The sequence below is a fragment of the Hyaena hyaena genome, unplaced genomic scaffold (assembly GCF_003009895.1).
Source record: "Hyaena hyaena isolate Hyena2069 unplaced genomic scaffold, ASM300989v1 scaffold_219, whole genome shotgun sequence".
Classification (NCBI taxonomy): Eukaryota; Metazoa; Chordata; class Mammalia; order Carnivora; family Hyaenidae; genus Hyaena; species Hyaena hyaena.
In genome coordinates, this window is record NW_024080850.1 from 1914988 (window position 1) to 1926997 (window position 12010).

The 12010-nt window shown below is 47.0% G+C and overlaps 1 protein-coding gene across 1 annotated transcript in view; it reads left to right on the plus strand.

Moving 5' to 3' along the window:
* Window positions 1-151: 151 nt before the first annotated feature.
* The window catches only part of UBE2L3 (ubiquitin conjugating enzyme E2 L3), a 59068-nt gene continuing 47209 nt past the window's right edge, over window positions 152-12010 (plus strand). Inside the window, exon 1 of the mRNA XM_039242863.1 lies at window positions 152-252. Within this exon, the coding sequence (XP_039098794.1) occupies window positions 226-252 (27 nt within the window). The 5' untranslated portion in view covers window positions 152-225. The remainder of the gene's footprint in view (window positions 253-12010) is intronic.

A 12010-nucleotide genomic window follows, 5' to 3' on the forward strand; every position in this document is an offset into this window, starting at 1 on the left:
CCAAGCTCCCTTTGTAATTGCCATCGGATTGGACGTCGGTAAAGGCAGGGTCTCCGCTAGACCCGTTCAACCTGTGTTCGCCCAGTACCGTGTCCAGCACACAGTAGGCACTTCGCACGTCGGGGCGTGCCCCGCCCGCCCCTCCCCCGGTCCAGGAAGTGCGGGGGCTCCAGTCGCCGGGCCGGCCGCGATGCATTCTGGGAAAGCAGCAGCACCAGATCCAAGATGGCGGCCAGCAGGAGGCTGATGAAGGTAAAAGCCATTCTCCGGCGCCGGCCGGGCAGGGGGGTGCGGCGTCCCGGGTGCAGGGTCCCCGCGGCGGGCCTGGGCTCCTCGGGGCGCCGCCGCTCGGTCTTCCGCTCCTACGTGGTCCCATTGCCCCCCCGGGCCGCGCGCGAGCTTAGGGAGCTAACGGGGCCGCCTAGGCCGCAGCCTGGGCGGGAGCGCCAGGCCGCGCTGGGAGCTGCCGCTGGCCCCTCCGCCCGGCCCGGGGCGTCCACGCCGCCCTCCGCCCGGAACCGGGCAGGGTCCTCCTCGCGGCGATAGTCTCCCGGACCCGGGGCGGCGTTGATCTGGGGGTCTGGCCCGGAGGTCCCGAACCGGGAGTCCGCGGGAAAGGCCCGAGCGCCGGAGCTCCGGCCGGGAGCCCGCGCCGCGGAGCCGCCCCGCCCTGGGCCGCAGCGCGCTGGGTTTGGTACCCCTCTCAGCGGGGACGCAGCTCCGGAGGCCGGGAGGCTCGGGCTGGGGCAGGAAAGAGGAGGTCGGGCGACAAAAGTTAGGTCAGTTTGTTCGTGGGTCGTTTGAAATTGCTTTGGGTCCTAGCAAACCGTCGCCTTGTGACTGCAGAGTCACACAGCGGGCAAGTTCCAACTCCAGGAAGGCGTGGGGTCGGCCGCATTTGCGGCGCGGTTCTCCTTCCCCGTCTCCTTTCAACCTACCACTTCTAGTTATCCGGATCTCCTTTATTTGCTGAAGCTAAAGTGCCATTTTTGCGGGGTGGGGGGTTGGCTTCAATCGTTCGAACTCAAACCGGCCAAAGTTTATAAAAATAACTTGGTACTTTGTATCTTGAATGCAGCGGGTGCCTCCTTGTTAAGTGGCTCCTTTGGTGAGGATTACCGATGCTAAACTGGTTCAGTTCTTTCCCGAGTATGTTTGCCGGCGCCCTCCGGACCCGACCTCGCCAAGATTTGTGAGCCCGCGCCCGGGTAGTGCTGCCGGGTTGCACCCGGCCGGAAATAAAAAGGCCCAGGAGCTGATTTCCTGAGAGGAGATAACGAGATGGGGTTCCTCTTGGGCAGAGCGGTGCTTGGTGGAACTAGACGTTGAACTTGGAGTTACAGTCTCTGGGCCCTCCCTCCCTGGGAACGTTTCCTTTCTTTTGTTCACTAAGGGCTGGAGACGACGTTTAACTTCATAAAACTGAATTGGAAGTGGGCAGAAAAGAACAGTCAGCAGATTCCAAACTTCTCATCACTTTTCTGCCGGTGACACCACCATTCACCCAGTCATCCAGATGAGAGGACTGTTATTCACTTATTTCTTTGCTCCCCAAATGCAGTCACCCATTAAGCCTTGTGGATTTTACTTTAGAGAGAATTCTTGAGGGTATGCCTTCCTTCGTAATCTTACCGAAATTACCTGAATCCATACCGTCATCTCTCAGATGCCTTTCCAAGTACGTACTGACCTTTTCTGACTCTCCTTCTTGGACACCAAAGTTTTTCTTCTAAAGCAAATATTTAATCCTTTCACTCTTATTGAAAACCTCTCTGATCTTATTGTTCTCAGCAGTTAATCCTGACTTCTTATTTGGCATGCAAGACCCTTCCTAGGCTAGCTGAAAGTAATCTATTTAACCTCACCTCCTGCCCCTTGTTTTCCCACTACCCTTGCAAATCACAAGAGCTACCCCCCCTTTTTTTTTTTTTTTAAACCTTTTACTTTGTGCTGCCCTGTAATTCACGTTCATGATCATGGTTAATTCTCACTGAAAAGTAGACATTATTATTCCCGTTTTGTAGGTGAGGAAATGGAATGCTGAGGGATTCCTTGGGTTGCCCCAGTTTTCCTAGCTAGGGAGGGTGAGCTGTGAACTCACTCAAGTTGTGACTCCAGAGCCCCCTGTTCTTACTTACGAACTATGTGGTGTTCCTTTACATATGCAGTTTGATCTCCCTGAGAAAGGCTACCTTCCCCTTGCCTCTTCTCTCTTCCACTGAAGTCCTAGGCCCAATTCCAATGCCAGTTACTCTTTGAGGCCTTCTCCCCCATCCCCCTTCAGAACAAGTTGTTTCCTCCTTTATGTGACCACAGCACTTTGTTTTTCTTTGAGCACTTGTGCCAATCTCATTTGTGTTAGTTTTGCCTTTCCTACAGAGTTCTGAGTTCTTCAAGGACAGGAATCTTGACCTAATTCATCCTGGTATCCCCTACTCTGCCCAAGTTGACCCTACTCTACCCAAGTTGACCTAGTTTGGGGTTCCTAGACTTCCAGGGGTCTGAGAGGGGAGTTCCTATGGTTTGTAAATTATGTTTGTGTTTCCAAAAATTGGGGCTTAGAAAGAACATGTATGGGGCACCTGGGTGGCTCAGTTGGTTAAGCATCCGACTTCAGCTCAGGTCATGATCTCACAGTTTGAGGGTTCAAGCCCCGCATCAGGCTCAGTGCTGATAGCTCAGAGCCTGGAGCCTGCTTCAGATTCTGTGTCTCCCTCTCTGCCTCTCGCCTACTTGTGCTCTGTCTCTCTCTCTCTCTCAAAATATAAACATTTAAAAAAATTAAAGAACATGTAATATTAAGTACTTTATTAAAATATTTTTTTTTTAGTGTTTATTTTTGAGAGAGGGAGCAAGAGAGAGAGAGAGAGGGCAGAGGCAGAGAAAGAAGGAGAGAAATCCCAAGCAGGCTCTGCACTCAGCACACAGCTGGATGTGGGGCTTGAACTCACAAACTGCAAGATCATGACCTGAGCAAAAATCAAGAGTTAAACGCTTAGCCCAGGTGCCCCTAAGTACTTTTAAGTGCTAGGTTATTTACATAAAATCTTTTCCATAACACTTCAAGTTAGCGTATTATCAGCTATATTTTACAAATGAGAGAATTATGAGGCTTATATAGGTTGATTGTTACCAAAGGTGAAGTAGCAAGCAGACCAGGGTGGGGAGAGAGAGGATGTTAAATCTCCTTAGCATCAAATCCTAAGGTCTATGCCTCTTTCTTACTCCAAGGATGCATGGAGGACTGTGTAGTTTCTTGAGTTGTGGATGGAAATTCTTTCAATTCAGTAGAGGAATGCTGGCTACATGACTGAGATCACTGGCTCTGGGAGTCAGTGTTTAAGCTGATTAGTTAAAAACAACTACAACAACAAATTAATTGATGCATGTTGATCTGTACTTGGGGTGGAAATAAAGGGGGTTTTGATGATGAAAGAAACATGTTGAATAATCAAATGAATTACATCTTAGAGAACTTTAGATTTCCTCAAAAACTATTTTCCAGGACACTCAAGACTCAAAGATTTCTTTGTAACAATGGACTGTCTGCTGATAGTATAAAATATATTATTGAAAATAGAGGGATTTGCATATATCGGCTAAGAAGTTATTTTAGGCAAAGTGAGTATGATAAAGTTTTTAATTTAAAAAGCATTTGCCAGGGGCGCCTGGGTGGCTTAGTCGGTTAAGCGTCCGAGTTTTGCTTAGGTCATGATCTCACGGTTCGTGGGTTCGAGCCCCGCGTCCGGCTCTGTGCTGACTGCCAGCTCAGAGCCTGGAGCCTGTTTCAGTCTGTGACTCCCTCTCTCTCTGACCCTCCCCTGCTCACACTCTCTCTCTCTCTCTCTCTCCTAGAAATAAAAAAAAAAAAAAAAAATAAATAAATAAAAAGCATTTGCCAAAAGAACTAGCCTTTTTTCAGAACCCTTTTTAGGAATTACAATGTTAATAAGACATTAAATACATTTTAATTTGCAAGCAGCAAATCCAGCATTGATGGCAAAGACCAGATTGTAACCACTGCTTCTATCTGGAAGGGAAATAGCTACAAAAGTGAAACCTGTAGGTGTGGCTAAGGAAATTGATTGCAGTCTGATCATTTCTTTTCAGCCTCTCAATTGCACACATCTCTCCTAGGGGCCCTCCAGCTGAGTATCTTCCCAGAAGGGCTTTTCTCAGTGGGGAAAGTTGTGGATTTAAGAAGGGGGTGTGTGACATTTTACTTGTTATTATGGTGTAACTGTTGAGATGAGGAATTGAGATTTGTAGCAACCTTTTGATGCTACTTAAATGATGTTCAGTCAGAACTCCTTAATGGTATGCTCTCTCTCAGACCATAACTACAGGTGAATAAGGAGGAGTCACTAATAACTGTTCTTTCCTTGGAAAGAATAAGCAATGAACTGGTTTGCTTTTGAATACAAGTTTATGTTCTCTGAAGTTGGGTAATTAACATGAAAGAGCAGTGAATGTGTCTGGTATGTGTGTGTCAGAAAGTGAGGGGGGTTTTTCAGATGATGTTATACTGATATAAATGTCCTGAATCCATGGGGTTTTAGGGAATTGAGAAAAACATTGTATTTTTTTTAATCCTAAATGTAAAATCTCAGTATGTTGGGACTATTTCAGCTTCCCTTAATGGTTTTCATTGTAAATGTTTCCCTATTAAAAGAAAATTGGGACAGGCCCTGGGAAAGAGAATGGACTTGGTTGTTGTAACATCTGGGACCTTTTCTTAGGGTATATACTAGAACAAAAACATTCGTCTCAGGGTACTTGGTGGCCCTATTCTGTCTTTGTTATAACTGTAAAGAGTTTGTCAAATTAGCATCGTATGGTACCAAGTCACTTGGAAATATTCTCATTCCATTGAAAAGCATCACTAAATGTTAAAGAGTGATTTCTGTTTTCTTTACTGCAACAGTAAGTCAGGGATTAAAGCTTACAGGACCCCAAGATATCTCTCCTGAGCCCAGACTTTGTATCTAACAGCTTGGAGAGGTTCCCTTTGAATGGCACATAGACCTGTAGTCGTCTAAGCTTGTGCCCCCACCAGCCCTCATGCTTCTCCTGTCTTGCCATCTTCAGTTATGATCCACTTGTCTACTCAGCCACCCAGGGAAGAACCAGGGGAAGCCCACTTAGCCTCTTCCTTCCACACCTAGCCACTTGCCAGATTCTGCTGAACTAGGCCTTTATCTCTGGCCTCTGCCCATCTTTTCTCCACCCTCTCTACCATCCCCTTAGTTCAAGCCATCCATCTGTGGTGGGCCACCTGCACTGCACACCTTGGTAGTTTCTTCTTATTCCTCACCAGTCTATCCTCAGTCCCACATGATTCTTAAGTGCGTCCAAGAGAGGTGCACTCAGGCCATGCTCTCAGAGATTGGAGCTAAATTCAGGAGGTCAGAGCTCTGTATTTTAAAACCTATATTCCTTAGCATGCTCTTTCAAAGTCTGATCTCACCAGTCTTTTCTCTCTGCACTTGCCCGTGGGATCCCCTGCACATGCTCTGCACCCCCGGGTCTCTTGATGGGTATCCCTGTCCCTTCTCTACATCAGGGTAATTTCTTGTCCTTTAAGACTCAACTCACAGGCACCTCCTCTTAGCCTTGAACTCAAGGAGCTCAGTGAGGGAGGAAAAATGGCATGCGCCTAGAACAAAAGAATCCTGGTCTGTCCACTGTGTGCTGGATGTCTGCCAGCTGAATAATGGAGTACCGGGGGAAAGATCCTCTGACATTGAGAAGAAGGTGGAACTTGGTTTGGGCCTTGAAGAATAGGCAAGGGTTTGGGCTGTTGAAGAGAGGAGGGGCCTGGCAGCCAGTGAAGTTGAGTAGCTCTCATCCCTCAGTGGATGTGGTCAGTGGCTAGGAGAGATGCCCTGGGGAACAGGAGTGACAGTTCACCTCCCCCAGTCCAGCTGCCTGCTTCTGACCTTGTGCAATCCCTTCCTTTGGTTTCAGTTAGGCCAATCCCGAGGCGGTTTCCAGAAGCACTGGGTAAGTGGCCTGGTTTTACCCTTGGTTGGTATATCCAGTGCACCTGACCCTCCAGAATTATGAGCTTTCCCTCTCCCTCTTCCCTGTAGTGCTACATTCTCTGGCCAGCCACTGGAAGACTTGTCTCTCTATGAAGGGGTATTGTGGAGGGTGACGCTGGTGAGTGTAAGGACAGGTGGCAAAGAGATGTCTGGGGCTTTCAGTTGAGGGGGTCAGATGTATCCTCAGCTGTAGCATCCAGGAGAAGCAGCAGGCTGCTCACATGGGAGAGCCTTTGCCACTGGGTTTCCTCTAGCCAGTCTCGTCCTGCCTCTTCTTGAGGGCATAGGAGGAAAGGGTGTTTCCTTCAGGGCAAAGCTCTCTACTGGTTGAGAGCTCAGGTTCTGGAGTTTGTGTGCTGGGCCTGCCACATCTTAGTTGGAGGAACTTGGGCAAGTTACTTAATCTCTGTGCCTTAGTTACTTCATCTGTGTGTGAAAGTGAAATGAGTTAATATATGTCACATGCTCCAGAGAGGGCCTAGCATATCCTAAGTGTTAGATACACATAGATTGTTATTATCAAGAGTGATCAAGACGTATCCCAGGGCAGTGACGAGAGCAGCCTGGCAGGAGGGTAGGGGCTTAGAGATGGTGCTGAAAAGGTGGGTTGGGCCGTGCCTGGACATGACCTCACTACCCAGGCAGAGCCCATTCTTTTTCCCACCCTGCTTTCTTGCCTCCTGTTTCATAGGGTTAGCAAGAAGTTTCTTGAGGAAGCTGTGTGAGTGTATGTGTCTTTGTTCAAAAATGTGTGCTTTCTCCAACAAAATTAAAAAGCTCTTCAAAATTTTGTCTTTCTGGTATCTCTGAATCTCACGCTTATATTATCTCTTTGTGTCCTGCATGTATGCGCAGTGCAGTGACCATCACTGTGTCCAAAGATGAGCCCAGGTGCTGTGGAAGACACGACACAGAAATTTGCTGAGCTGGCAGGAAGGGGTGGGAGTTTGCAGGAAATACTTTGAAGAAGTAGTTGCAGTCCCAGAAATAAACTGTTGTTTTATTCTCTTCTCTTTCAGCCCTGAAGCAGAAAGTTAAGAAAGGTTGCTTCTGGTGGCTGATCCGTTTTTTCTGCTGGCCCTCGCCACAGTCTCTTTAGATTTCCAGAGCTGAGAGGAGCCCTCTTGACAGACAAGAGGCTGAGGCTTGCAGGGGAGGGGTACCACCCACAGGCTCGCAGTGGAGCCAGGCACACTCACTGCCCAGGCCTCCCTGTTCTCAGGGTCTTGCTCCTGCTCACATGGCTGCTTTTGGTTTTTAAGGAGACAGGGTGGAGAGCAGAGGAATTCATTTCAGGTCAGGTGATGGTTTGGGTTTTTTGTTCAGTTTGTAACAATTCCAGGTCTGTATCGATTATAGTTTTCTTTTACTTCATAATCTTGTCAGATTTTGCCTCTGTTTTTTGCCAACATAGTTCCGCAGCAGGGGGAAATGCTGTTTTGACTGCCCCTGAGCCCAGTAGGCACATTTGCAAGCAAAGCAGTCAATAATGTCAAATGCAGTGCTCATGGTGGTTCTCTGTCTTTCTGAGTGGTGACGGTGCCTGACTCTATCACAGGATCAGGGAGTGGGATACGCCTCAGAAGTCGAACAGCCTCTGAGTGCTTTCCAACATGGTGTGTAAAATATCTGCTTTGCAGCAGTGTGCGCCTTGTTAAGAAAGCTCAGCGCAGGAAAGGTAACCTTACAGAAGGAGATCTGCCACGTGTTTGACACACGCAGTCCCCATTCTGGTCACTCGTGCTAAGATGCTGGACTCACGAATGCCATGCACAACCATGTTTAGATGGAGACAGAAACATATTCCAGGACCCAGGCTGACATCCGAAGCTGACCGTGTGTGGAGCTGGCATCAGAGCCTACTCAGCTGGGGCTTGGGCCACGCTTGCCTGGAAGTGTGTGAGTAGTGCATTCTTATAAGCTTGTGCTGAGGGTTCTCTTCAGCCATGCCCTCTTAGAATGACCTCTTGATAAGTGGCCCACCATACTGGATCAGTGTGTGGTGTTTGAGTTCAGATCTTAACTTCTGCTGTGGACTCATATGTGTCGTCACCTTGAGCCTCAGTGTCCTGATTTCTGGAGTGGGATGATGAAACGACTTCATAGAGTTATGATAGTAGTCAAACGTATTAGTTGTGTTAATAACTAAGGGTAAAATGGTATACTGCCGACCCATGGAAGGGGTGATGTGCTGTTCTGGGTCCTGCCTCCTTTGCTAACTATTAATTGAAATAGAATCATGTTTGCAGGACTCTGAAACCTTCTCTTTAGATTTACAGTATTTTGATAAAAATTTTTTAACTTTTATTCATTTTTGAGAGAGAGAGAGAGAGAGAGAGAGAGAGAACTGTGAGCAGGGGAGGGGCAGAGAGAGAGGGAGACACAGAATCCAAAGCAGGCTCCAGGCTCCGAGTGGTCAGCACAAAGCCCGACATGGGCCTCAAATCCACAAGCCCCTAGATCATGACCTGAGCTGAAGTTGGATGTTCAACCAACTTAGTCACCCTGTCACCCCTACAGTATTTTGAATTAAAGTCATGATGTAATGTCCTTGCCCCTGATTGCTTTGTGCGAGCATGGAAAGCACATTTCTGTCAAAATTAGTTACTTGGCTACCATCACAACAAAAAAGCAGGAAGAGGCTTTTTCAAAGAACTAATGTCCTCCTAGTTATGTAGCTGATATTTGAGAGTGATACTGCATTTAGATTTTTTTTCTTAAAAGAGCTTATTTATTTGTTTTGAGAGACAGTGTATGTGTGAGCAGTAGGAGGGGTAGAGAAAGAGAGGGAAGGAGAGAATCCCAGGCAGGCTCTACACTTAGCTCGGTGCATGACTTGGGACTTGATCTCACGATCAAGCCAATATCAAGAGTTGGACACTTGGGGCGCCTGGGTGACTCGGTTGAGTGTCCGACTTTGGCTCAGGTCATGATCTCACCTTTGGTGAGTTTGAGCCCCATGTCGGGCTCTGTGCTGACAGCTCAGAGCCTGGAGCCTGCTTCAGATTCTGTGTCTTCCTCTTTCTCGGGCCCTCCCCCGTTGATGTTCTTTCTCTGTTTCTCTGTCTCTGTCTCTCTTTCTCTCTCAAGTAAATTAAAAAAACATTAGGGGCACCTGGGTGGCTTAGTCGGTTAAGCGTCCAACTTTGGCTCAGGTCATGATCTCATGGTTCGTGGGTTCAAGCCCCCCATCAGGTTCTTTGCTGGCAGCTCAGAGCCTGGAGCCTGTTTCAGATTCTGTGTCTCCTTCTCTCTCTGCCCCTCCTCCACTCATGCTCTGTCTCTCTCTGTCTCAAAAATAAGTAAACTATAAAAAATTTTTTTTAAAACATTAACAATTTTAAAAAAGACGGGGCGCCTGGGTGGCTTAGTCGGTTGAGCGTCTGACTTTCGCTTGGGTCATGATCTCGCGGTTCGTGGGTTCGAGCCCCGCGTCAGGCTCTGTGCTGGCTGCCAGCTCAGAGCCTGGAGCCTGTTTCAGTCTGTGACTCCCTCTCTCTCTGACCCTACCCTGCTCACGCTGTCTCTCTCTCTCTCCTAGAAATAAATAAAAATATTAAAAAAAAAAAATTTAAAAAGAATGGTTCACATTAAAAAAAAAAAGAGTTGGACACTTAACCAACTCAGCCACCCAGGCACCCTTTACTTATATAAAAAAATTTTTTTTAAATCTATTTTTATTTCATTTTTGAGAGAGAGAGAGCACAATCTTGTACTTAGATTTAAGGCAGGTTTGGGTAACTTCTTAGACATACAGCTCCATCTACCAGGTTTTATTTTGCCTAGACAAACCTAGAAACGTTCCTTGCACAGCATAAACAACTTAACGACCAGCTGTGAAGGGCTAGGGCACGTGCTGTATATGTTCATGCCTTTGTCATTATAAATTTTGGGAAGCTAAGCTCTGCCAGGATCCTGTTGAAGAAATAGGAGCCCCTGCATTGCCTGTTTCCAGTGGAAGCCCTCGCCACCCTCACCCACTGCTTTGTGTGGCTGAGAGACATTCTAGGTTTGTCACTGGTCCTGGACGTACCCTGTAAAGGGTCTGTGATTTGGGCGTCTCTCAACTTCAGCTTTACCATCCGTAAGATGCAGCTAATATGCCTGACTTGCCCATCTCTGAGTGTCGTGAGCTTCCAGTCCTATTCTGTGTGCTGTTTATTGTAAACACTGCAGTGTTCTCATGACAGGCTTCGCTCTGCGTCTTGCTCTTGCTTTTCACATGGTTGCTTTTGGTGTATGCCAACTGCACCAAAGGTACACACCTTCCCTAGCATCTTCATTTCTGGAGATTGTCCCCAGAAATAATTGGCCTTTCTAGAAGACTACATCTTCTCTAGCATCTCTCCATTTGTTTATTGTTGGGATTTTGAAGGTGGTGACACTAAGCTATTGCCCTCCAAAGGGGAGTGTGGTGGTGATGGGTTCTTAGCAACTCCTCTGCCTTATGTTTCTTTCCTTTTCTTTTCTCTTCTCTTTCTCTTTCTTTTTCTTCTTTTTCTGAGAGAAAGAAAGAGAGCACAAGCCCGGGAGGGACAGTGAGTGGGGGAGACACAGAATCTGAAGCAGGCTCTAGGCTCTGAGCTCTCAGCGCAGAGCCCGATGCCGGGCTGGAATGCACAAACTCTGAGATCATGACCTGAGCTGAAGTCATATGCTTAACCGGCTGAGCCACCTAGGCGCCCCTTTCCCCTCCTCCCCTCCCCTCTCTGTTGATCAGATTATTTCTGAAAAAGCTTTGTGCCAACAACTATAAACATTCTTTTTTTTTTTTTAAGTTTATTTTTGAGAGTGAGAGGAAGTACAAACAGGGGAGGGGCAGAGGCAGAGGGAGAGAGAGAGAATCCCAAGCAACACGGGGCTTGAATCCATGAACTGTGAGATCATGACCTGAGCTCAAGTTGGATACTTAACTGACTAAGCCTAAGCATATTCATTTCTAATTTAAGACCCCATGAGTTCTGGTCATAGGCTGTCAGCAACATATCATATCTGTTCCCTGTTATGTAGAGTGTCTTGACACTGTCTTGGATTTTTAAGAACTGTGGTGATACATTATGGAAGGGGGGAATGAACCTAATGTTAATTGACTTCCTAAGAGGGGTGTTAAATGTTGTATAAAATTTCTTGTAATTCTCAGTAGTGCCCTGTGAAGTCGCTTTTCTATTTTTCAGGTAAGATAGTAGACTTGGAGCTTCAGGTAGTATGAAGAGTGGGGTCGGGCTTTAAGCCCAGGCCTGTCTGACTCCAGGGGCCTGTGCTCTTTCTAATCCACTGACAGTTTGACAGCTGTTGAAGCATCTACTTGCCCAGTCAAAACATTGTGTTTCTCTGTATAATGTATAAATTAGTGTTGAAGAGAATGTTGGGATTGCAATATCTGATTTTTTTGTCTATAGGTATCTTCAGAATAGAGAACAGTAAAATAAGCAATGTAAGTCATAGTAAGCATTCACATTTCATTTATTTATTTTTTAAAGTTTCATTTATTTAATCTGCATACCCAGTGTGAGGCTCGAACTCACAACCTGGAGATTGAGTCACGTACTTTCCCATGTGAACCAGCCAGGTGCCCAGCATTCACTTTTTTTTTTTTTTTTTTAAAGTGCGTAAAGATTTCTGGGTTTCTGTTATCACAAACTTGTTGCAGCTAGAAGGATTCCTTACATTGCTTCTGTGTGCCTGGCTTAGTGGGAGGTGTTAGGTCTTTTAGGAGCTTATTTCTAGTCATGGAAATGACACTGAATTAATCAGGGCTTCAGTATCTTCCTTTCTAAAAGACAGGATTGGGTGGGCATGGTAGTTCGTGAGCAGGAGTGCAGCTCACGGTCACCGGGGGATCCCCTGGCACAGGTGCCCAGCCTTACCGGAGACTGCTTCTGCAGGTTTAGAATGAGGCCTCAGCACAAATCAGGGTTTCTCCCTCCACCCTCCCTCTCTGCCCCATCTATCTCTCTGCATGTGGG